We start from the raw sequence: 24,986 nt of genomic DNA on the forward strand, positions 1-24,986 counted from the left end.
TGTTCTGTAAGCCTTCACCTGAAGTACAATAAAATATTAAAAAAAAAAAAAAAAAAAGGCTTCACTGAAAAGGAAAAGCTTGAGACAACCCTGTAAAGCTGGACAAAATTTACACAGAGGATGAGCAATTCTAATGAATGCTCCTGACAAGGCAAATAACATGGAAATGAAAAACTGCAAGACGATTTCTGTTACAGGGAGTACACCAGTTTAATTGAGTATATATATAGAAACAATGGGAAATAAAGCTAAGAAAGAGATTAAGTCTATAAGACCAAGAAATCACCTCTTTCATTCAAAACACATTCATAGAACAAGCACTGTAGATGAGTTCCTTCTGGGCTAAAAGTTCACACATAGATGATATTTCATTATAATGTTCTGAAACTGTCCCTCAATCATCCACTACTACACTGATGATGTACCTACATATAAAATAAACTATGAATGAAAAGAAAACAACACAAAACAATTTAACTTCAAAATTTCAATAGCTATTTATCTAAACTGTTTGTTCACATATACCTCTGATATGAAAAGAGCCATCATCGTTTCTTTCCACCACAAGATGATCAATATGGATGGTTACAGGAACTGGTTCAAGGGGTATCATACTACCACGTGAACTGTCATCCTATGGGGAAAGAGAAACAGTATTGGCATGTTGTTCTTAAAGTAAATGATAAAATTATCATTTTCTCAAACATTACTTCAGTCAATAATAATTTTTAATAATTATATCATTACATGCTTTAGCAAAAAAGCATGTTACAGTGAGAAAACTGTCTGTTCTATTTAGACATTTCCTAATTTATAAGAAAGCTATCATTCACCACATAGAACAAATTTAATTCATTTTAATAAATGCTGATAAGAGCATATATTATACAGAAGGCATATTCTTAGACATGAACTAAAGTCCAGGCAGGCAAAATTAACATTTAGAACATGAGAATACAAAGATGTTTATTAACATACTTTTAAATTTATTTTTGTGTTAGAAATTTGTATCTTCATTGGCATCACTGTTGCAACAGTTTCATCTTCCAAAAAATGCTGAATATTCGTAAGAGTAGATGTTAGAAACTCAGTGCTAAAATCTTCTATGTGGCATTGCAGATACCCATTTTTTTCTGCAAGCAAAGAGTGTATTACAGCACCAGGCCCACTTTCAAATCTCAGAGTAATCTTAGGAGAGGTTTTGGAATGAATTATAGCTTTCTGATCTGAACCTATGAAAAATGAACACAAAAATGTTAAAATTTTAGCACAACTCAAAAATATCACTCTATTATTTGTCATTAAAAGGTTACTGTGTATTTGTAAAATATTAAATACTAGATTAAGTCTTAATATTTACCCTTAAACTAATTTAAATAATATTTTACATTGCATATACATATATAATATAGCACAAACAACCCTAATTTCAATTTTCATAGGCAACTTTTGACTACAGTAATACTCTCTAATATTTTTCTTTATTTCCTATATTTTTGTTATAGGAGAAAACATGCTGTGATGTGTCTCTGATATGATACCTCTGATACTTAGGTGTTTGCGTGTGTACCTACACATTTGTAATATAACGGAAAACTGTGATGAAGAAACAAAATCATAGCATTTCAGTGACTCTTAACACATTTCCCAAGAAGCAACAAAAGCCTAAGGCTTCATACTTTTCTCATTAAAACCGTGTCCTTTAATAACAGAAAAGCAAAGAGAGAAAACCTCATTAAAGGGCTTCCATTAAAAGAGACCTAAAACTGAAATTAAAGTAAAGAAAATATATACATATCATTACATATATTTATGTCTTGGCCTTGTTCCAAGAAAAAATCTGAGGTGATTTACAAAGATACAAATACGTGAGTTTAAAAACAATTTTTAAAATTTCAATAAATTACTCATAGGATATGTAATTTTAAACAATGAAAGTTCCTAGTGGCACTGCTGCAGTAAACAGTTGCAAATGACCCTCATGGTCACTATTTTGTTTATTGTTTTATGCTATCTAAGTAAAAAAGAGGAGACAACATGCACATAGGATAGTCATATAAAAAAATGACTGAAGCAAGAAAAATATAAGGGTGAGAAGGAAAAGGAGAAGACAGGTGGTGAGGTTAATAACCCAAAACACATTTATTTAAGTGGCTGTGCTGAGGGTGGAGCACAAATGAACTTCCCAGCAGCAAAGGGAAAAAAAAAAAAAAGATCAGTTTCACAATTCACAGAACATATGAGATAAAAACAAAAACAAACTACTTTTTTTCTGGAAAGACACATATCTTTCCGTTACTGAGGTAGGAAAGCTATTTATCCCATAGACTGTCATAAGAATATTCCACTAATTAAATCCATGATGAAAAGATATTTTAGTTTTTCCCTCAATACAGGCAGAAAGAAAAGGATGTGGACACTGAATTTTTATTTAGGTCAAATGTAAACTTATTTGTGTAAGGGTGAGGGTACAAGAAATTAAAGTTACATATATTTATGCACCAAGAATAGGTCTCCATACACAAATCAAAGTGGAGAACTGTTTTTACATTTTTTTATTTCAGGCACAGAATTGAATTTAATTGTTAGTACTATTAGGTCCCTGGGTGGCACAAGTGGTTTGCGTTTGGCTGCTGCTAATCAAAAGTTTGAAGGTTTGAACTCACCCAGTGGTGCCTTAAAAGGAAGGACTGGCAACCTGCTTCCTTAAAGATTATTTATAGCCAAGAAAACCTTATGGAGCTCAGTTTTATTTGGTAACACATGGGATCACCATGAGTGGCAATTCACTCAAAGGCAACAGGTTTGGGTTTTTTTTGTTTGTTTTTTGATTAGTACTACTTATTAAGTCAAAATAAATTAACAGTAAGAGTTAAAAAAAATTCCCAAGAGTTCTTTAAGGTTTAAAAACTCACATTTTTTGAAATAAAAGGGAAAAGAAAAGCCCAAAAACTTGATAACAGTTATATAATGTTCTTTCTATTATCAAGAAAAAATAACAGAAGTTAATTTGTCGACTTAATAGGAGCAACAAACAACTTGGCTAATGTGATTTTATTTTGCCTTTTATCTACTCGCCCCCCTCGCAATACACAAACACACAAACTCACATTCTGGAGAGCTGAAAACCAGAAATAATTTTAAACAAAAAGAGTATTTATTTTGGAGGAGGATAAAATAAAACAGAAACTTCATTAGTCAAATGGACCACAACTACCATGGCCTCCACCAGATTGAGTCCAGTACAACTAGATGGTGCCTGGCTCCCACCACTGACTGCTCTGACTGGGATCACAACAGAGGGTCCTGGACAGAGCTGGAGAAAAATGTAGAACAAAATTCTAACTCACAAAAAAACACCAGACTTACAGGCCTGACAGAGACTGGAGAAACCCTGAGATAATGGCCCTGGACACCCATTTAGTTCAGTGGTGAAGTCACTCCCGAAGTTCACTGTTCTGCAGGGGATTGGACAGCCTCATAGAACAAAACAGGACTACTGAGGCACAGCAGTCCAGGGACAAGGACTAGAAGGCAGGAGGAGACAGGAAAGCCGGTAATAGGGAACCCAAGGTTGAAAAGGGACAGTGTTGACATGTTGTGGGGTTGTTAACCATTGTCATAAAACAATATGCGTACTGTTTAATGAGAAAATATCTGTTCTATAAACCTTATCTAAAGTACAATAAAAAAAAATTAAAAAAAAAAAACTTCATTAGTCAAAATCACTCTCCCCTTCCTTTTGTGCCATGAAGTTATTATATTAAGGTCTTCCTATTAAATCCATAAAAAACATGGAACCAGGGATATCATTGCTAATGTCAGATGGATCCTGGCTGAAAGCAGAGAATACCAGAAAGATGTTTACCTGTGTTTCATTGACTATGCAAAGGCATTTGACTGTATGGATCATAACAAATTATGGATAACACTGTGAAGAATGGGAATTCCAGAACACTTAATTGTGCTGATGAAGAACCTGTACATAGATCAAGAGGCAGTCATTCGAACAGAACAAGGGGATACTGTGTGGTTTAAAGTCAGGAAAGGTGTGCGTTAGCGTTAGGGTTGTATCCTTTCACCAATTTATTCAATCTGTATGCTGAGCAAATAATCCGAGAAGCTGGATTATATGAAGAAGAATGGGGCACCAGGATTGGAGGAAGACTTATTAACAACCTGCTATACGCAGATGACACAACCTTGCTTGCTGAAAGTGAAGAGTACTTGAAGCGCTTACTGATGAAGATCAAAGGCTACAGCCTTCAGTATGGATTACACAGCAACATAAAACAAAAATCCTCACAACTGGACCAATAAGCAATATCATGATAAATGGAAAAAAGATTTGAAGTAGTCAAGGATTTCATTTTACTTGGATCCACAATCAACACCATGGAAGCAGCAGTCAAGAAATCAAATGACGCATTGCACTGGGCAAATCTGCTGCAAAAGACCTCTTTAAAGTTTTGAAAAGCAAAGATGTCACCTTGAAGACTTAGGCGTGCCTGACCCAAGCCATGGTGTTTTTGATCGCTTCATACACATGTGAAAACTGGACGATGGATAAGGAAGACCGAAGAAGAACTGATGCCTTCGAATTGTGGTGTTGGCGAAGAATATTGAACATACCATGGACTGCCAAAAGAATGAACAAATCTGTCTTGGAAAAAGTACAACCAGAATGCTCCTTGGAAGAAAGGATGGCAAGACTACGTGTCACATACTTTGGACATGTTATCAGGAGAGATCAGTCCCTGGAGAAGGGCATCATGCTTGACAAAGTAGAGGGTCAGCGAAAAAGAGGAAGACCCTCAACGAGATGGATTGACACAGTGGCTGCAACAGTGGACTCAAGCATAACAAAGATTGTGAGGATGGCGCAGGACCGGGCAGTGTTTCGTTCTGTTGTATACAGGGTAGCTATGAGTCGAAACCGATGGGATGGCACCTAACAACAACATTGAACCCACTGTCATTGAGTCAATCTGACTCATAGCAACCCTACAGGACAGAGTAGATCTGCCTTATAGGGTTTCCAAGGCTGTAATTTTTGCAAATGGAACCCTGGAGGCGTAGTGGTTAAGAGCTCAGCTACTAACCAAAAGGTCAACAGCTCAAATCCACCAGCCGCTCCTTGGAAACCCTATGGGGCAGTTCTACTCTGTCCTATAGGGTCACTATGAGTTAGAATCTACTTCAGGGCTATGGGTTTGGTTTTCTGTTTGCAATCTTTACAGAAGCAGACTGCCACATCTTTCTCTCAGAGCAGCTGGTGGGTTCGAACCACCAACCTTTCAGTTAGCAGCCACGCACTTAACCACTGCGCCAAAGGAATCCAAAATACCACACTCCATAGGAAAAAACAAGCAAACAAACAAAAACAACGCTGTAATACTGTTCAATTTAGAGTGACAACAGTGTATGTAAACTACAGTTCAAATACTATCTTCATGTGTATGGCTTATTGTTTGAAATGTTCAAGCTATGCTGTTGTTTTTTCTCCCCTTTCCCACTTCCACCTTCCCTTTCCTTTAACTGTGTCTTTTGTTTCTCTTCAAACAACCACTGAGACACTTGGGAAACAGAAAGTATTAGCTAGCACTGACTATATAACCCATACACAAGGCATTTAAAAATGATTTCTTTAATTAGAAACAAAAGGAAACAAAATAATAAGACAGTACTAAGTGAGATATAGAGTACTGAAAAAAAAATTGTGCTACTGGAATAACCTAAGAGTATAATTTGAAAAGTGGCTGACTGGGTATACAGGATCTACGTTTTGAAATTTTATGTTAAATCATTTTTTTCTGTCCCTCCCCCCACTATGAAACCTTTCTAAATATATACTTAGTATTCTCTCAATTTGCATGCTGTTGGGATTTAGACTTGCTAATATGAAACTCTCAAATGTTTTAAGAGCCCATGTTGACACAATAGTTAAGCACTCAACTGCTAATCGAAAGGCTGGTGGTTCAAACTCACCAGCCGCTCCACAGGGAGAAAAAAAAAAACCTACAATATGCTCCCATAAAGATTACAGCTTTGGAAACCCTAGGGGGTAGTTCTACTCTGTCCTACAGGGTCGCTATGAGTTGGAATCGACATGACAGCATACAACAACAATATAAACTTCTCAAATGTTTTTTAACACATACATTGTAAATTCTAAGGCCTACACATAAAAAAGTCAAGAGCCAATGTTTTTCTGTGATGCTGGATAATGGACAAATGGCACATTTACCTGCAATGCTCAGGATGTGAGGTGATAGCATACTTACCTGATATCATGCAGGGCTGTACTTATTTCAACATGTTATGTAACAGATATAGCACTCTATGTATATAGCAACATATTATAGCTCAGTGACTTTTTAAAAGATTTAAAGAAAATAACCACTGTCATTTCAAATCCTTAATACAACTATTCTAATGAATTCATTTCTTCAAATGAGTGAAAGCCATGTTTATGTGGTAACTCCACATAATCATTGAAAAAGGGATGGTTTAACATGGTTTCTTCTTCACACACTACATAATTTATTACTTAAATTCCTCTGTGTTCAAGTCAATGTGTTGATCTTAGAATGAAGAATTACAAGAACAAGATACATGTTTCTTCCAAATACCATGCCAGCATAGGAAATGTCTGCTTATAAGCAAGGCAAGAGAATACAGAAATTGACATTTATTCCAGTGTGAAACTAAATTTGACCTTCTGGGATTACTTTATCACTCTTTTCATATAAAAAATAGCTCAGTTTTCTGAGACTCATTAACTCAAAGAATGGAAAGACTGAAAACGTAAAAGACTAAACTTAAGAGTATAAAAAAAAAGAAATTAAAGAATCTGTCTTCAACAAATTATATATTTGTAACAACTTAATCAAAATGCTTTATGGCAATAAGGTGATCTTAAAAAATAAATCTCCATTATTTTTATAAATAAATGTAATTTTCCTTTAATTCAATTATGTCAAGAATAGGACTGATGATGAGTCCCTCTGTATAAAAAAAAGCCTAAATCATACTAAAATGTCTTGCGTGAAAAGTAGTAAAAAGAATATATGATCTTACCTACGGAACGATTACCAAGGTAATGCCGCAAACTGATGTTGCCTAATTGGTCTGGTGTTACTTGGTCCACTTGAAGACATATTTCAATATCGTCCCCTCGGATGTCAATTTCCCCATTAACACCAGTAATTTTAAACACCACGATTGACTTCTATTAATGATTGCATAAATAACATTAGTATACCAAATAATTAAAAACAAAGTTTAAAAACTAATACCATAATCTTTAAAAACACAATTATGACAAACAGACCAAAATATATACTTTTGACCAACAGAATGTTGTTACATTATAGTGAAAACTTCACCTTCCTTTCTTTTTATTTAGCCAAGAAAACATTTTTCAGGTTACAAAGATGCATTATATGACATTCCCATGTAAAAGAGACATAAAATTTTTCTAAGACATAGTATTTTTCTAAGTCTTCTATAAGAATATTTTACTGAGTAAGGAGGCCTTAAAATAAATCAGTAAACGTCTTTTTTTTGCAGAAAGCCTCTCATTTTAAGGACTGACCACCTTCCTTGCCATCAAACTTTTTCAAAGTGTGTTTAAACTGAACTAAAAGTCAAAAAATAAGGCAGGATGGAAAAAAGAAAGATACAACTCCTCACCCCAACAATCAATAAAACAAATTTAGAAAACCAAAATGTAGAACAAAACAGAAAAAGGGAAGAAAGCACTTTCAAGATTAGAAGAAGCAATGTGAATGAATCATCCACCACCTCAGTCAATTCATCTTATATGTTAACTTAAGGTGCTAAAATGTGTACATATTGAATACGAAGTAAATAAAGCTGGTAGCATTTCTCCTCATAGACTCTCTCGGAAATGATTACCAGGTCGTCATGATTTTCTTGAGCACCCTCTGAATTTGTACTGATGGCATCCGGAGAGGTTTCACCGTAACTCTGTACGTTTGCACTGGCATTCACACTCTCTGCTGGGCTCTGGTAATTTGTAACTGAGTTCTTTTTAATACCTGAAAGAAGACAAAACTAAACTAATAAATTAAAATCAGTTTTACACATGATCCAACAATGTTCTGTTTATTTAACCAAAAAGGACAAACCCTTCAATATTTTCTCAAGAACAATGTTTAAAAAACAATAAGCAAAGTCAGATTGTGGTTAGTTAGCACAGAATGAAAAATAATTTCCCACAATAAAATGTTACAGATACACAGTGAATTGCACATGTAGAAATTATTGAGATGATGTATGTTTTGTAATGTATTATTTTCACCACGATGGGAAAAAAAAAAAGTTATAGGCTCTAAACTTAGGATGAAAAAAAGCAACCACCACTGATGGTTGCAGCCCGTGTTCTCTCTCACTAGTGAGATACAGTGCGGGCATAACGAAAAGCTTCGCCCCACCCTCCTCTAATCTATCCTACACTGAACAGTCCTAGCCTGACCACTTCATTCCCCTTTTTGGTATCCTATAGCAACTCCTAATTATCTTTTACACTATAAATACTGCCATTTGTTGTCAGTGTGGCCATTCTCCATCTTTATCCTTATCTATCTGCCTTAATTTCTCAGTGTGCCCTACCTTCGATGTTTCTCAAATTATCTGTGGTAAAAGACAAATTAAAAAAAAAATTTTTCGAATCCATCACAGATCAATATTTTTAAAAAATACAATAAAAATGAATTACTTAAAAAATTAGATTAGGAAAAATCAAAGACATACAAAACACAGGCCTCAATTTTTTATTATTAGATTCACTATATATTTGGACTCTAACTCAGTGCCTGGCAACAGAGCAGGTGCTCAATGAATTATCTGCTGAATGAACAAATAGTTTCTAGGACCAAGGAATATGCATATGAATACATTTGTGCTAAGAGGAGCTAATAAGAGCATGTCAGCGCAGTTCCTAGCATAGACAAGGGTTAAGAAAGCTTCCCTGATAAAGTAACATTTAAGCAAAAGTGAATAGAAAGAAAAAGAGCACTCTAGGCACAGGTACAATGACCTTGAGGTAGAAACAAAATGTCACAGTGAGGGAACTGAGAGAAAGACTGAGGTATAACATAGTACACTTTAAGTACAGTGAGCAAGTGGGAAACAGAAGAACAGGGAAGCTGGTGCTACATCATACAGAGCCTTGCTGATAATGTTAAGGATTTTAAACTTAATAGACTTAAAGCAATGAGAAGTTACCAGGATTAAACTGGAAATTGACATGAACAAATTTTCATTCTGTAGTGTTTGTTTTTTTTAAAACAATAAAAGACTATTCCCATATTTCTTGTAAAATAAAAGAAGAAATCAAGGGTCTTCTACCAATGAAAAACAATCCCCCTGCCATAAAGAGAAAAATTACTTGAGTTCAGAAAAGCAAGGAATATATATAGTTATGTATCCTTTAAATGTTACATACAAAGCCAATGCTCTTATTATTCCAAGATCCTTGAAACAGTCTACTGCTGGAATCTATTCTAAGACAGTAATTGGAAATACAGATAAAATTTTATGAACAAAGGTATTAATTATAGCATTTTTATACCAGTAAAAAGTTATAAACAATCTAAACATTCAACATTAGGGAAAAGATTAAAAGGTCATGGTACATTCTTACGACAATTTTATGCAGGCTTTAAAAATGTTTGTCAAAGGAGTTTAAATAATACTAGAATATACTTATAAGTGATAAAAAGCAGGTTACAAAACCATATATACAGTATGATACCAAATATACATATGTATGAATACATATCCAAATTCATAAGAATAAATAATAATTGATATCTCTAGACTGTGGGATTTTGGATGATTTTATTTTCCAATTTGTAATTGCCTGTATTTTCCAATTTTCTACACTGAGTGGTAATCACTTTTATTTATTATTTAATTTTGAGAAATAACAGTAAGAAAATTACCAATTGCCTTTGAGAATAAGTAGGGATAGTTGCCACAGAAACAGTTTTTAAAGTATATTTTGACCATAGGACAGAAATCCTCTGTTAACGTAGGGTTTTAAGCCATAATGGGGAGAAGAGTATGCATTAGAATTATCTGCGAATCTTGAAAAGATTTTATGACATAATTAGTACCTCTTCTACATTTAACTGGTAGAGTGTGCTGGAAAGGAGATTGCTATGAATTGTCTATAATAAAGCCAGACTGGGAATTTTTCTTTACATATGATAATCATTCCCCAAGTCTGGGGAACTAGTATGCATACTGGTTGGTTAAAAGCTTGGGCTCTTGAATCAGACTGAGTTCCTGCCTCTGTTACTAACTAGCTATATAACTTTGGACCATGTACCTAGTTTCTTTAAGCTTCAGTTTCTGAATCTATAAAACAGGGAATAATAATATTAGTAACTACCTCACATGGTTATCTGAGGATTAAATCAAACAATGTACTTTAAAGCACTTGGCAGAGTGACTAGGTGTGTTCAATAAATGTTTGCTATTGTTATTAGTGAATATTATCTACCTTGTAAGGCAGACTGACTAGTATCTTCCACCAGGTTAGAGTAAACAGGGATCAAAAAAAGGCTTTTTTTCTGACTTCTATGCAAAGAATGAGTCTGGTTAAGATGATATGTGTTAGAGTCAGATAGAAGAGCTTAGACTTTGAAGTCTGACTGCCTAGGTTTAAATGCTAACTCCACTTATTAGCTATGAGAGCTTAGGCAAACTGCTTAGGCTTTGGTTTCCTCATGTTTTAAATGGTGAAGGTAATAGTTCCTACCTCAGATTTATCTGAAGATTAAAAAATACATGTAAAATGCTTAAAACAGTAATTCGTACAGGAAGTGCCTAGTAAATGTTATCTTAAAACAGAAAAACAAAAAAGACTCTACCTACAATGGTGTGACTGAAGGCAAATTACTTAATCTTTAGGAGTCTCAGTTTCTGTATTTGTAAAATAAGGATAACGATACGCACTTAGGCCTCATAGAGTTGAGGCAATTTTAGAATATCGTAGTTAACAGTATAGGCTCTAGAGCCAGAGTACCTGGATTTAAACCACTTACTAGCTATGAGACTTTGGGTAAGTTATTTAGCCTCTTTGAAAAGAATAATAGTACATAATTAATGGAATTGTGAGGATTAAATATATATATAACATATAGAATAGTGCTAACATACAGTAAACGCACAATAAATGTTAGCTACTATTATAGGGTTATGGTTCAAATTAAATGAGGTAGGTTATTTAAGCACTTGACAATAAGTAGCTATTATTATAGTAAGTATATTAATAATACTTATACTATTGCTTACTATAAACTTATTATAATATGTACTATTGCATTATATGGTGGCGCAGTGCTTAAGAGCCATGGCTGCTAACCAAAAGGTCGGCAGTTCAGGAGTTTGAATCCACCAGCCGCTCCTTGAAATCCTATTGGGCAGTTCTACTCTGTCCTATAGGGTCACTATGATTCGGAATAGACTGGACGGCAATAGGGGTATTATATTATTAATAGTCTTAGGTAGTTCTGAGCCTTTCCTTATCTAAGCTGATTTCAACTGTATCAATAGACTGATTACCCTTCAAATAGAATGTAATTCCTATTTGCCTTTGGTGTCCTATGTTTCTATGTCTGCGGCAACTACTCTGACTATGGCCCATACTGTTACTCCTGTTCACAAAGTCCCTGATGACTTGCTGATGGGGATGCCTCCAATACTTTCTAAGTCATCCCTAGTGGTCTATACAGGGGCAATGGTTGTCTCTGAATAAAATGGGGGAACTATGTAGTTCTATCATACATAATCATGTATATGCAGAATCCTGGTTTTGAGAATCAGTCTGATAAAATTCCAGTCATGGGACCATATAAATGAGAATTCATTCTGCAGACTGAACCCACCTAATTAAATCTGTGGAGCCCTGGTGGTGTATGTAGTGGTTAAGGGTTCGGCTGCTAACCAAAATGTCAGCAGTTCATATATACCAGCTGCTCCTTGGAAACCCTATGGGGGCAGTTCTACTCTGTCCTATAGGGTCGCTATGAGTCAAAACCGACTCGACGGCACCTAACAACAACAATCAAATTTGCAGATATAGGAGTCTCCGTGATATAGGCTGGTAGTCTTAACGTTGTCCACTTTATGATCTAAATGACTATATGAATAGCTGCTGCACGCTGGCCATAAAGAAGCAGGAGAATCTCGTTAAAAGAAGCAATGGAACAATCATTGGAAAGTTAGCTACAATGCCCTTGGTATAGTTTGTATGTGTGTTTGGATTTGTAGGATTTTTTGGGGGGACTTAATTAATAAACATCACTTCTTTTGTCAAGATTTGTACATGTATGACATGACTTCTTAAACTGTATTGCTTTACCTTTTTCCAAAAATATATGGCTATCACTTCCATCACTCTCTAACAACTGTTCTTCTAATATCATGCTGTCAAGTGAAATGGTATCCAGTGAGGTTTGTGAAGGGCTTCTTTTCATGTTCTTATAAGAAACAGAGAGTGGAGCCATGTTGGATGGGCAACGTTCCTTAGGCTTTCCACTGTTAAGAAACAAAATTTTTAGAAAATCATTATGTATAAAGAATTCTATTGTAAAAATACTTCTAACAAAATAAAAATATGTATATACTACTCACAAATTTTAACATTATATTTAAAAATGTGGGCTTGTGAACAACAAAATCACAAAAAACTGGGCAAAGGACTTGAACAGACATTTCTCCAAAGAAGATATATAAACAGTACATGAAAAAATGCTCAAAGTCATCGGTCATTAGAGAAATGCAAATAAAAATCACAGTAAGATACCATGTCACACTCAACAGGATAGCTATTATCAGAAAAAATGGAAACTAACAAGTATTGGCCAGGACTGGAGAAAATGAATCCCTTATGCATTGCTGGTGGGAATGTAAAATGGTACAGCCACTATGGAAAACAGTGTGGCAGTTCCTCAAAAAGCTAAACATAAATTACCATGACCCAGCAATTCCACTCCTAGGTATACACCCAAAACTATAAACTTATTATAATATGTGCTACTGTATTAATAGTCTTAGGTAGGAACTCAGATACCTGTACACCAGTATTCACTGCAGCATTATTCACAAAAGCCAAAAGGTGGAAACAAGCCAAGTGTCCATCAACAGATGAATGGATAACCAAAACGTGGCATATCTATACAACGGGATATTATTCAGCCATAAAGAAAAATGAAATTCTGATACATGCTACAACATGCATGAACCTTGAAAACATGCTGAGTGAAATAAGCCAGACACAAAAGGACAAATATTGTATGATCCTACTTATATGAAATATCTAGAATAGGCAAAAGTATATAGACAGAAGTTTTCTAGTGGTTACCAGGGGCATAGGAGAAGAAGGAAATGGGAATTATTGATGAAGGGGTACTGAGTTTCTCTTTAGGGTGATGTAAAACTTTTGGAAATGAAAAGTGACAATGAAGGCACAACATAGTGAAAGTGTCACTGAAATGTACACTTAAGAACAGTTAAAACGGCAAACCTTTTGTTATATACATTTTACCACAGTGAAATTAAATTTTTTTAAGAAGAACAGGCTCAAACTGTTCCATATTTTGAAAACTCTAGTCTTCCATATGTTAACTCTAACAATGCTGTATTTTGTCACGAAGCTTTCTATTTAAAAAGAAAATAAAATGCACACACATGCACCACCACCACAACAAAAAAATAATGCAAATTCCACAATATGTTGTTACCTTAAAGATGACTGTGATTTAAGTGTTCTAACTGTGGATATCTCTTCTTTACCGATGTCTAGGTTCTCAGAGAGTGAAGCTGTTTCTGGAACAAAATCTTCAGCTTTGACAAATAATTCCATGGTTTCACTTTCTTTACCATTACTTGAAAATACATTTTGGTTTCCACAGTTATCAAATGACAGCATACTTGAATCTTCTCTGTAGGGTAAGACACTATGTGAATTTGTAGATGAATCTTTTTTGTCACTTATTTCTGATCCAAATTCTCCTGAGCCGCTTTTGTAAACAATGCCACAACTTTCATCTTCACTTATTTTCTCTAAATTTTTATCTGATAAATAATCCATAAAAGAAATACCTTTTTGCAGATTTGTATCACTAGCTGATTTAAATAGCAAAGGATCCTTCAAAGGAACAGGGCTAAGGTCAACACTCATAGATCTGCTGTCTGCCATATGATTAACAGTTACACTTCTAATTTGATTTATACTATTATTAACTTGTTTTCTTTTTGAAGACAAAAACTCTCCATTTTCTGTCGGCAAACAATCAGGAACCACTGGGCTCACACTTTCAGACACAGGGGACTTAAGAGTATTTGCTTGATCCACTGGATGTAGCAAGAGAGCTACTTCTGCACTTTTAAGTAAAATTCCAATGCAAACTGATGTCTGACTGGCAGGACTGCCAGTTACTGCTTCTACATCTTTCCTTACGTTCTCTGAAAGTAGAATAAGTGACTCATGGAGGAAAAGCAGGAGGAGGTACTGGTAGTGATTGATCTGCATACTGACATGTTTATGAATGTGAACCAGAACATGAATATCTGCATCTGATGAAGATCTTAAAAATGTATCTGATGACGACGGTTTTTGACCACTATCTGTCAAAGGCTCAGACTCTGTACTGTAATATTCCTTCAAGAGCTTTTTCCGCTTCAGTCGGCTAGCCAGATCACTAGATTCACTTTGTGATGTATTTAGAGGTACCTGATTACACATCTGTAGCTCTTTTTGTGACTCTGCATATCTTGTTGGTTGACAAATCCAGATAGAAAGAGGGAAAGAGTCCACAAAATTTATTGGTCGTCCTTTCCCACTTTTCGTCCCTTCACAGTCTATCCAGAATTGAGAAAAGTATACAGCCCAAACATCTGTGGCAGCAGAAGTTTTTAGAGTATACTTGTTCAACTTGGGAGTAATATTTCCTTTGTAAACATCATGCATTTTGGTATCTTGTTCATGAGCATGTCTCTGGAAGATTGGATGTAGAAGATTAAAACTGTCATATGTTTTGGGGAAGCTGGTATATGTTTTACTAAAAAAGTCACACTCTTTGAAATCTTCAAATAAAGCTTCTAGATCAGAATGCCGACAGTTTGGACAGTGCCTTGTGTTTGTGGCAATCATTTCAGAACTCTGAATAGAAATTGCACGTGGTTGATCTTGATGACTTTCAGATTTCATTTCAGAAGGAATGACAAACTAAGGGGAAAAAAAATTATAATCTAGTCCACTTTACAAATCCATATATCTTGAAGGTAAAACAACCAAGAACATAACTTATCTCCAAAGTTCTTTTTCTTGACATTTCCTCCCAAAATACTACTTTCTTATTAGACATGAAACATACTCTACCTTCAAATCTTTATTACACTGAATAAAAGAGACCTAAATGATTGAGTATAAAAAAAGAACTTAAAAAAAGGATGTGACACATATGTAATTATTTTTACACACAACAGATCAAAGAATAAAACTGAATTAAATCATTATGTATTAATGCTTGTTATGCCCTGAGTACATATTCTTAAGTGTCAAGTCTGGAAAAAGGTCTTGTTTTATTTTTATACCAATTTTAAATTCAAGAGATTTGGGGGATGAATGGATGAAAGACTAGAATGAGTGGATATGTTAACAGAATCACTTTTCTGGAAGAAAACTTAAAAAAAAAAAAAAACTAAAAAATATAGATCAAATTATTTACTAAAATAATTTTCAAAGGATAATTAAACCCACTTCTCAAAATTTTCATATCAAATAATTTAAAGTGGCTGGTTTTAAAACTGCTCACACTCAAAACAACCTAAAGATTATACAATTATATCTTAAACTATAATTGTGTTATAAAATATGTCCCTTTAGATTGAATATTATAAAATCTTTGAGAAGATCTTTAAAAACATGCCTGCAATACAAGTGCTGGGTATTATTAAACTCATTTTACAGAGAAGAAATTAAAGGTATGTATATTTAGTCCACTAGCAACAGATTTGGAAACTGAAATTATCTTCCATGTCCAACTCTTATTCTATTTACGAAACTACACTAGCTCTGTATTTTTAAATTTCCTTCATTTAAAGCTTTAACTATTCACACAGTTCAGATTATCAAATAAAAAGCAACTTTCTATTATCTTTGGATACTAATAACTGCATAAATGTGAAACAAGTAAGACCCAGATGTAATTTAAAAGCTTAACTATATTATTTACCATTCTCTGAAGAAAAATTTTATCAGTTCTGTAGAAAAAAATGACTGATGTTTTACTTTTATTGCTCAACCACAGATGGATGACCAATGAAAAAACTACAAATGAAGTTACAGAAAGAATGGGAAATCAGCCACAGGAAATACAAAAACTAGAAAAAAGCAGTCTGTAGAGCATCTATAATTAAGAATCAAAATTAAAAGGGAAATTACAAAATCACAATGAAGTTGATTTATATTTCAGTGTCCATGTTAAATTCAGGAAATTATAATGTAATTGTCAAATTTTCTTCCATAAAAATGGTTTCATTCTCAAAGCTGTATGTTTATATGGTACCTTTAGCATTAAGCCATCAACTCGAATATCAACATGCTCATCAGATTTTGAATTGTCATTCAACTTGTATACAGCCATAAACTGATTAAGGCTCTGTTTTAAATCCAACAGAAATTGATTTAACCATAGAATGCTTCTTTCATCCACAGTCAACTGTAGTGCATTCAGCTGGCTATAGAGGTTGGGAGATGGAACTGTCGAGAGAGAAAAAAAAAATTAATGAAATGATAGACAGTTCTAAATTCTCCCTGAAAACAGAAAAGACATTTAGGACAAGTTTTATTCTTTCTGGAAGAAAAAAAACTGAGATGTTATTTATAAAATCAAAGCGACAAGTGTGGCTGATAGCAAATACACTGAGATAGAAAATAATATTTTTCTATGCTTCACTAACTGGAAAAATGTGTAGTTTAATCTAAAACTATATAGAGAACAACTACTGTTTAGGTTTTTTTTCCTAAGGTTATATTCACCAAGAAGGAAACTTAAAAGACCTTACCTTCTTGGTAAAGTAACAATGTCCTGAATTTGATTAAAAAAAAAATTTTTGTTTTTGCTTACTTGCATTAATTTGTTCATTCACTTTCATTTAGCCAAGATTCATTAAATGCCAACTACATTCTGGGTACTGTGTTGAGCACAGAGAATATAAAAATAAATAGGGCAAACTAAAGGATTCCTCTTGAAGTGATGAAAATGATCTAAAATTAACTATGGGCAATATGAAAGGAACACATAAACCCGTGGTGTCCAGGGATCCAAAGGTATATCTAACCATTCAATAAATATTTTTAGCTCCTGCTGTAGGTTTTGAGGATTTAAGTACAAAAAGTAAATAATTTCAGGTACTAATAAACACAATAAAAAACAAATCAGGGTAAAGAGATAAAAGCAATCGGGGTAAGGAGAGCTTCTAGGTAGGGTAGTCAGGGAAGGCTAGTCTGAAGAGATATCAATTGGGTGAAAACCTCAATGAAGGAAAAGATCTGGAGAAAAGCATTCCAAGCAGAAGGAAAAGAAATAGCAAAGATCTAGAGGCAGAAGTGAGTTTGTTGTGTTTCAGGAACACTGGAAAGGCTAAGGAGGTTGGAGTAGGTAGGCATGGCAAAAGGGCCCCAAATGAAGTCCTCGATGATAGGGCTTTTAGAGGTCAGGAAAAGGAGTTGAAATGTTATTCTAAGAAACAATGGGAAACCATGAACGGCTGAAGCAGGAGTGAGACAAGATATGACTTTTCTTTCTTTTTTAAATCCTGCTAGAGAGAACTGACTATAGGAAAGTTAAGAACAGAAGCAGAAAGACTAATAAAGGGAAGCTGCTGAAGGAGTCCAAGCAAAAGATGATAACGGGTTGTACTAGGGTGATAGTAGTAGTGCTGCTGTGTGCCATTGAGTCAATTCCGACTCATAGCGACCCTATAGGGCAGGGTGGAACTGCCCCATAGGGTTTCCAACGAGCGATTGGTGGATTCGAACTGCCAATCTTCCGGTAGGTGCTATAAAATGATTAAATTTGGAATATATCTTGAAGGCAGGATTTCTTGATAGAATGGAGGCATTTTAGTAATGATGATGAAATGACCATTTGTGTAGTGTTCTACACCTTACAATGTGGAAATACTGTTCCTAAAGAAAATAACTAAAAATCTCTATAAATCTTTTTAGATCTTTTTAAACGAAGTGCTGAGCTGGCAAGAAGAATAATTTGCAGGATAAAAATGAAGGATCCCTTGAAAGGAAATGAGCTCTGAAGCCACTTTTCAACCTGAAGTTATCTTGTAAACCTTGCTGACCTTGAGCTACAGTTTTGAATGCTATCCAGACCACAGAAGACAGGAAATAAGGCCTAGGCCATGCTCAGGGTGAATCTTCCTCAACAAAAACTGAGATTCCAAATGTCTGTATTTTCAGAATAAGAGTCAATGAGAAATAAACTTGCTTCACAGAGTGGAAACAAAAAAACCTGCCTGGCTATTTGGTACAGGCCAAATCTCCCCTCAGAATTCATAACCAAAAGCTGACAATCACAGAAATTTCAGTCTATAATTCACACTATTTGTGTAATCCACCTTGTATAGTTTAGAAGATAAAATTTTGATTTTGGACTGTCAGGACATCTAGATGTCCCTATACTACAACAACACGCACAGAACGTTTAACTTCTAATGTAGTAGAAGGTAAAAACTGAATTTAAAAAAAAAGCTTTCACATCCTTTAGATTTTCAGGGTAATTCTTAGATAAATGTTAGATTGTTGCTATTTGACAAATAAAAAAAGAGGCTCAGAGAGGTTGTGAAATGTGACTTTTCTAAGCAAAAAGATAGAAATTGTTTTGGGCTTGAAGAACTTTAAAAATGAATACCAATTTCAAATATCTCATATATAGTAGGCACTCAATAATTGTCTTATGAAAGAATAAATATTTATGGACCTCTTTACTTCAGCTGGAGAAGCCCTGGTTAAAGTGCTAGACTACTAACCAAAAAGTTGGTGGTCTGAACCCACCAGCCGCTCCACAGGAGAAAGATGTGGCAGTCTGCTTCCATAAAGTTTTACAACCTTGGAAACCCTATGGAGCAGTTCTACTCTGTCCTACAGGGTCAATCTGAGTCGGAATCAACTTGACAGCAGTGGTTTCTACTCCAGCGATTTGTTAATGTTTTAAATTAAAAAATTAATGAATAAAAAGACACAATGTTGGATGGTTATGGGGGGTGGTGGTGAGAGAAAAACACTAAATAGACAATAGATAAGTGGTAACTTTGGTGAAGGGTAAGACAGTACACAATACTAGGGAGGCCAGCACAACTTGACGAAGGCAAGGTCATGGAAGCTCCACAGACACAGCCAAACTCCCTGAGGAACCAAATTACTGGGCCAAGGGTTCTGGGGACCATGGTCTCAGGGAACATCTAGATCAACTGGCATAACATAGTCTATAAAGAAAATGTTCTACATTCTTCTTTGGTGAGTAGTGTCTGGGGTCTTAAAAGCTTGTGAGTGGCCATCTAAGATACTCCACTGGTCTCACCTTGTCTGGAGCAAGGGAGAATGATGAAAACCAAAGACAAAAGGGGAAGATTAGTCCTAAGGACTAATGGACCACAACTACCATAGCCTCCACCAGACTGAGTCCAGCACAAATAGATGGTGCCTGGCTACCACCACTGACTGTTCTGACAGGGATCACAATAGAGGGTCCCAGACAGAGCTGGAGAAAAATGTAGAACAAAATTCTAACTCAAAAAAAAAAAAAGACCAGACTTACTGGTCTGACAGAGACTACAGAAACCCCAAGAGTATGGTCCCTGGACACCATTTTAGCTCAGTAATGAAGTCACTCCTGAAGTTCACCCTTCAATCAAAGATTAAACAGGCCCATAAAACAAAATGAGACTAAATGGGCACGTGAGCCCAGCGCAAGGACAAGAAGGCAGGAAGGGACACGAAAGCTGGTAATGGGGAACCTAAGGTTGAGAAGGGGAGAGTGTTGACATGTTGTGGAGTTGACAACCAATGTCACAAAACAATATGTGTATTAATTGTTTAATGAGAAGCTAGTTTGCTCTGTAAACTTCATCTAAACTACAATAAAAAATTTAAAAAAGGAGAAAAATAAATTAATGGATAACTCAGAATAACAAGATGTCTCACAATGGATTCAACAAAATAAAAGCAGCTCAATAATAACTTGCATTAAAAATCATTTAACCTTGGAGTGAAGCTAGAAATCAATAACAGAAAACAACCCCTAGAAAATACAGACATATGGAAATTAAACAACACACTATTAAACTATCAATAGGTCAGGCAGGAAATCAAAAGAGAAACCACAAATTTCTTCGAGTAAAATGAAAATGAAAGCACAATATACCAAAATTTATGGAAGCAGCTAAGGCAGTACTCAGAGGAAAACTTAGAGCAATAAATGCCTACATTAAAAAAAAAAGAAAGAAGATTTCAAATTAACAGGCTAACTCGAAAATTCCAGGAACTAGAAAGAGAAGAGCAAACTAAGCCTAAACCTACTAGAAGAAAGGAAATAACAAAGATTAGAGAATAAATAAATAAAATCGAAAACAGAAAAACAATAGACAGAAATCAACAAAATCAGAAGTTGGTTCTATGAAAAGATCAATAAAATTGACAAACTTTCAGCTAGACTGACAAAAGAAAAGATGCAAGTAACCAAAATAAAATATGAAAGAAGGGACATTACAACCAACTAAACAGAAATAAAGAGAATTATGACAGAATATCATGAACAACTGTACGGCAACAAACCGGATAACCTAGATGAAATGGACAAATTCTTAGAAGCATACAGCCTACTCAAACTGACTCAAGAGGAAACAAGTCTCAACAGACACATAATAAGTGTAGAGATCAAATAAGTTATCAAAAACCTCCCAACAAAAAAAAGCCCTAGACCAGATGGCTTCACTGGGGAATTCTACCAAACATTTAGAGAAGAATTGACACCAATACTGTTTAAACTCTTCCAAAAGATAGAGAAGGAAAGAATACTCCCTAATTCATTCTATGCAGCAAACATAACCGTGATACCCAAACCAAACAAAGACACAAGAGAAGAACACTACAGGCCAATATCTCTTGTGAATATAGACATAAAAATCCTCAACAAAATACTACTGAACAGAATCCAACAGCATATTAGAAGAGTCACATACCATAACCAAGTGGGACTATATTCTAGGAATGCAGGGATGGTTCAGCATTAGAAAATCAATCAACGTTAATACACTACATCCGTAGAACAAAGGAAAAAAACCACATGATCATCTCTAGGGATGCAGAAAAAGCATTTGATAAAATCCAATACCTTGTCTTGAGAAAAACCATAAAGATTAGAAGACAAGGGAAATTCCTCAATATGATTCAGGGCATATATGAAAAGCCAACAGCCAAAATTATACTTAATGGAAAAAGACTGAGAGCTGTCCCCTTAAAACTGGATACAAGACAAGGTTGACCACTCTCACCACTTCTATTCAATACTGTATTAGAGCAAGAAGACAAGAGAAAGAAATAAAAGGTATTCAGCTTGGAAAACAAGCAGTAAAATTATCTCTGTTCACAGATGATAAGTTCCTATATATAAAAAATCCCAAATACCCCACAAGAAAACATTTTGAGCTAATAGAGGAATTTAGCAAAGTTGCAAGGTACAAGATCAACAAACAAAAATCAGCTGGGTTTCTATACACCAGCAATGAGAAATATGAAAGGGAAATTAAGGAAACAGTTCCATTTACAATAGTATCTAAGAGAATAAAATACCTAGGAATAAATCTAAGCAGGGACATGAAAGAATTATACAATGAAAACAATAAAACACTACTGAAAGATATTGAGGAAGACTTAAATAAATGGAAAGATATTCCATGTTTATGGACTGGAAGACTTAGTATTTTTAAGATGCCAATACTACCCAAAGTGATCTACAGATTCAATGCAATCCCAATCAAAATTCCAACAGCCTTCTTTACAGAAATAGAAAGACCATCCCCAACTTCATATGGAATGCAAAAGGCCCCAAATAGCTAAAGCAATGTTGAAAGAGAAGAACAAAGTAGGAGGATTTTAAAACATACTTTACCAATACAGTAATCAAAACAGCCTGGTACTGGTATAGCAACAGATGCATAGACCAATGGAATAGAATTGATAGTCTAGAAATAAACCCACACATCTAAGGTCAACTCATTTTTGCCAAGGGTGCTAGAGTCCATTGGATGGGGAAAGAAGAATCTCTTCAATAAATGGTGATGGAAATTGGATTTCCACATGGAGAAAAATGAAAAAGGATCCATGTCTCATACCATATAAAAAACAAATTCAAAATGGATTAAGGACCTAAAAGTGCAAACTAAAACCATAAAACAAGCAAGGGAAACGGTGTTGGGCCTAGCTTTCAACAATGGATTATCTAACATAATAACAAAAACACAAACAGCAAAAGACAAAATAAATAAATGGGGCCTCATAAAAATTAAAAACCTTTTGTTCATCAGAAGACTGAACCAAAAAATTGAAAAGACAAGCTACCGACTGGGAGAATATCTTCGGAAACCATATATCCAACAAGAATCTAATAACCTATATATAAAACTTCTACAACTTAACAACAGAAAGACAAATAACCCAATCATAAAATGGGCAAAGGACTTGAATAGACATTTCACCAAAGAGGACATTCAAAATGACCACCAAACACATGAAAAGATGTTCAGCGTCACTGGCCATCAGAAAAATGCCAATCAAAACCACAATGAGATACCATTTCACTTCCACTAGGATGGCTAAGGAGCCCTGGTGGCGTAGTGGTTCAAAGCCCGGACGCTAACCAAAAGGTCGGCAGTTCAAATCCACCAGCCGCTCCTTGGAAACGCTATGGGCAGTTCTACTCTGTCCTATAGGGTCGCTATGAATCGGAACCAACTCGACGGCACCTAACAACAACAACAGGATGGCTATGATTTAAAAAAAACAAAATAACAAATGTTGGCGAGGATATCGGTAAACTGGAATCCTTATCTGTTACTGGTGGGAATACAAAATGGTAGAGCCACTGTGGAAAACGGTGTGGCAGTTACTAAATAAAACTAAAAACAGAACTACCATATGACCCAGCAATTCCACTCCTAGGAATATACCCAAATGACTTGAAAGCAGAGACTCAAAAAGAGATTTGTCCACCAGCGTTCACAAAGTTATTGCAGCACTGTTCACAATAGCCAAAGGGTAGAAACAACCTAAATGCCCATCCACAGAGGAATGAATAAACAAAACATGATACATACATACAATGGAATACTACTCAGCCAGTAGGGGAAATGAAGTCTTGATACATGCTATAGTATAGATGGAGCTGAGCGAAATAAACCAATCACAAAAGGACAAATATTGTATGACCTTCACTTATATAAAAAGACAAGAAAAGGTAAATGTATACAGACTAATTGAAACACTTATTGATGAAGATCAAAGACCACAGCCTTCAGTATAGATTACATTTTAACATAAAGAAAAGAAAAATCCTCACAACCAGATCAATAAGCAACATCGTGATAAACCGAGAAAGGACTGAAGTTGTCAAGGATTTCACTTTACTTGGATCCACAAGCCAAGAAAAATCTAAGCATGTGAATTATGATGCTGGCGAAGAACACTGGTTATACCATGGACTGCCAGAAGAAGGAACAAATCTGTCTTGGAAGAAGTACAGCCAGAATATTCCTTAGAAGCAAGGATGGCGAGACTTTGTCTAACGTACTTTGGATGTGTTATTAGGAGGGCCAATCCCTGGAGAAAGACATCATGCTTGGTAAAGTATAGGGTCACCAAAAAAGAGGACAACCTTCAATGAGATGGACTGACTGCAACAACTGGCTCAAACATTGCAATGATTGTGAGGATGGCACAGGACCCGGCAGTGCTTTGTTCTGTTGTACGTAGGGTTGCTATGAGTTGCAACTGACTCGACGGCACCTAACAACAAGAAAAACATAGGAACCAAAGTTTATTAGTGGTTACCAGGGGTGCCTCATATGCATGAGAAAGCGGACAATGAATGAAGAAAACCAAAGAAAAACTGATGCATTTGAACCGTGGTGTTGGTGAAGAATACTGAATATAGCACGGATTATGAGAAGAACAAACAAACCTGTCTTGGAAGTACAGCCAGAGTGCTCCTTGGAAGCAAGGATGACAGACTTTGTCTCATGTACTCTGGCCATGTTATCAGAGGGACCAGTCCACAGAGAAGGACATCATGCTTGTTAAGATAGAGGGTTATCGAAAAACAGGAAGACCCTCGATGAGATGGACTGACACAGTGGCTGCAACAATGGGCTCAAACATAGCAACAATTGTGAGGATGGGACCAGGCAGTGTTTTGTTCTGTTGTACACACGATCTCTGTGAGTCGAAACCAACTCATGGAACCTAACAACAATGATAACCAGGGGTGGGAGGGACTGGGGGGTGGGGGTGGGGCAGCGGTGGAGGGGGAGCCGGGTGGGGGGTGGGTGATGGAAAAATCGCATTGATTAAGGTAGGGTTGCACAGCGATTACTGTAATTGCTGTCAGTAAGCTTACACCTGTAAAAGCTGAACTGGCAAAAGTTGTCTCACAATTTAGGTAACAGTGAGTTCACGTTAATGAGGGAGGAACAATAACGTAAAGGAGGGTGAGAATGGCTGCACAACTCAAAGAATGTAATCAATGCCACCAAATTGTACGTGTAGAAACTGTTGAACTGGTCTATGTTTTGCTGTATATATTCTCAACAACAAGAACAAAATAAAATTTAGAAAAAATGATTTAACCTCTATTAGTTAAAAAGAATAAACCACT

At 35.4% G+C, this 24,986-nt stretch overlaps 1 protein-coding gene across 1 annotated transcript in view; it reads right to left on the reverse strand.

The window, feature by feature from the left end:
- The window catches only part of BLTP3B (bridge-like lipid transfer protein family member 3B), a 129,204-nt gene that overhangs the window by 25,745 nt on the left and 78,473 nt on the right, over positions 1-24,986 (reverse strand). The window contains 7 exon segments of the mRNA XM_004374006.3: positions 526-634; positions 979-1,232; positions 7,081-7,231; positions 7,921-8,063; positions 12,398-12,573; positions 13,779-15,265; positions 16,608-16,801. Coding sequence (XP_004374063.3) covers positions 526-634; positions 979-1,232; positions 7,081-7,231; positions 7,921-8,063; positions 12,398-12,573; positions 13,779-15,265; positions 16,608-16,801 — 2,514 coding nt within the window.

The sequence above is a fragment of the Trichechus manatus genome, unplaced genomic scaffold, assembly GCF_000243295.1.
Source record: "Trichechus manatus latirostris isolate Lorelei unplaced genomic scaffold, TriManLat1.0 scaffold00027, whole genome shotgun sequence".
NCBI lineage: Eukaryota > Metazoa > Chordata > Mammalia > Sirenia > Trichechidae > Trichechus > Trichechus manatus.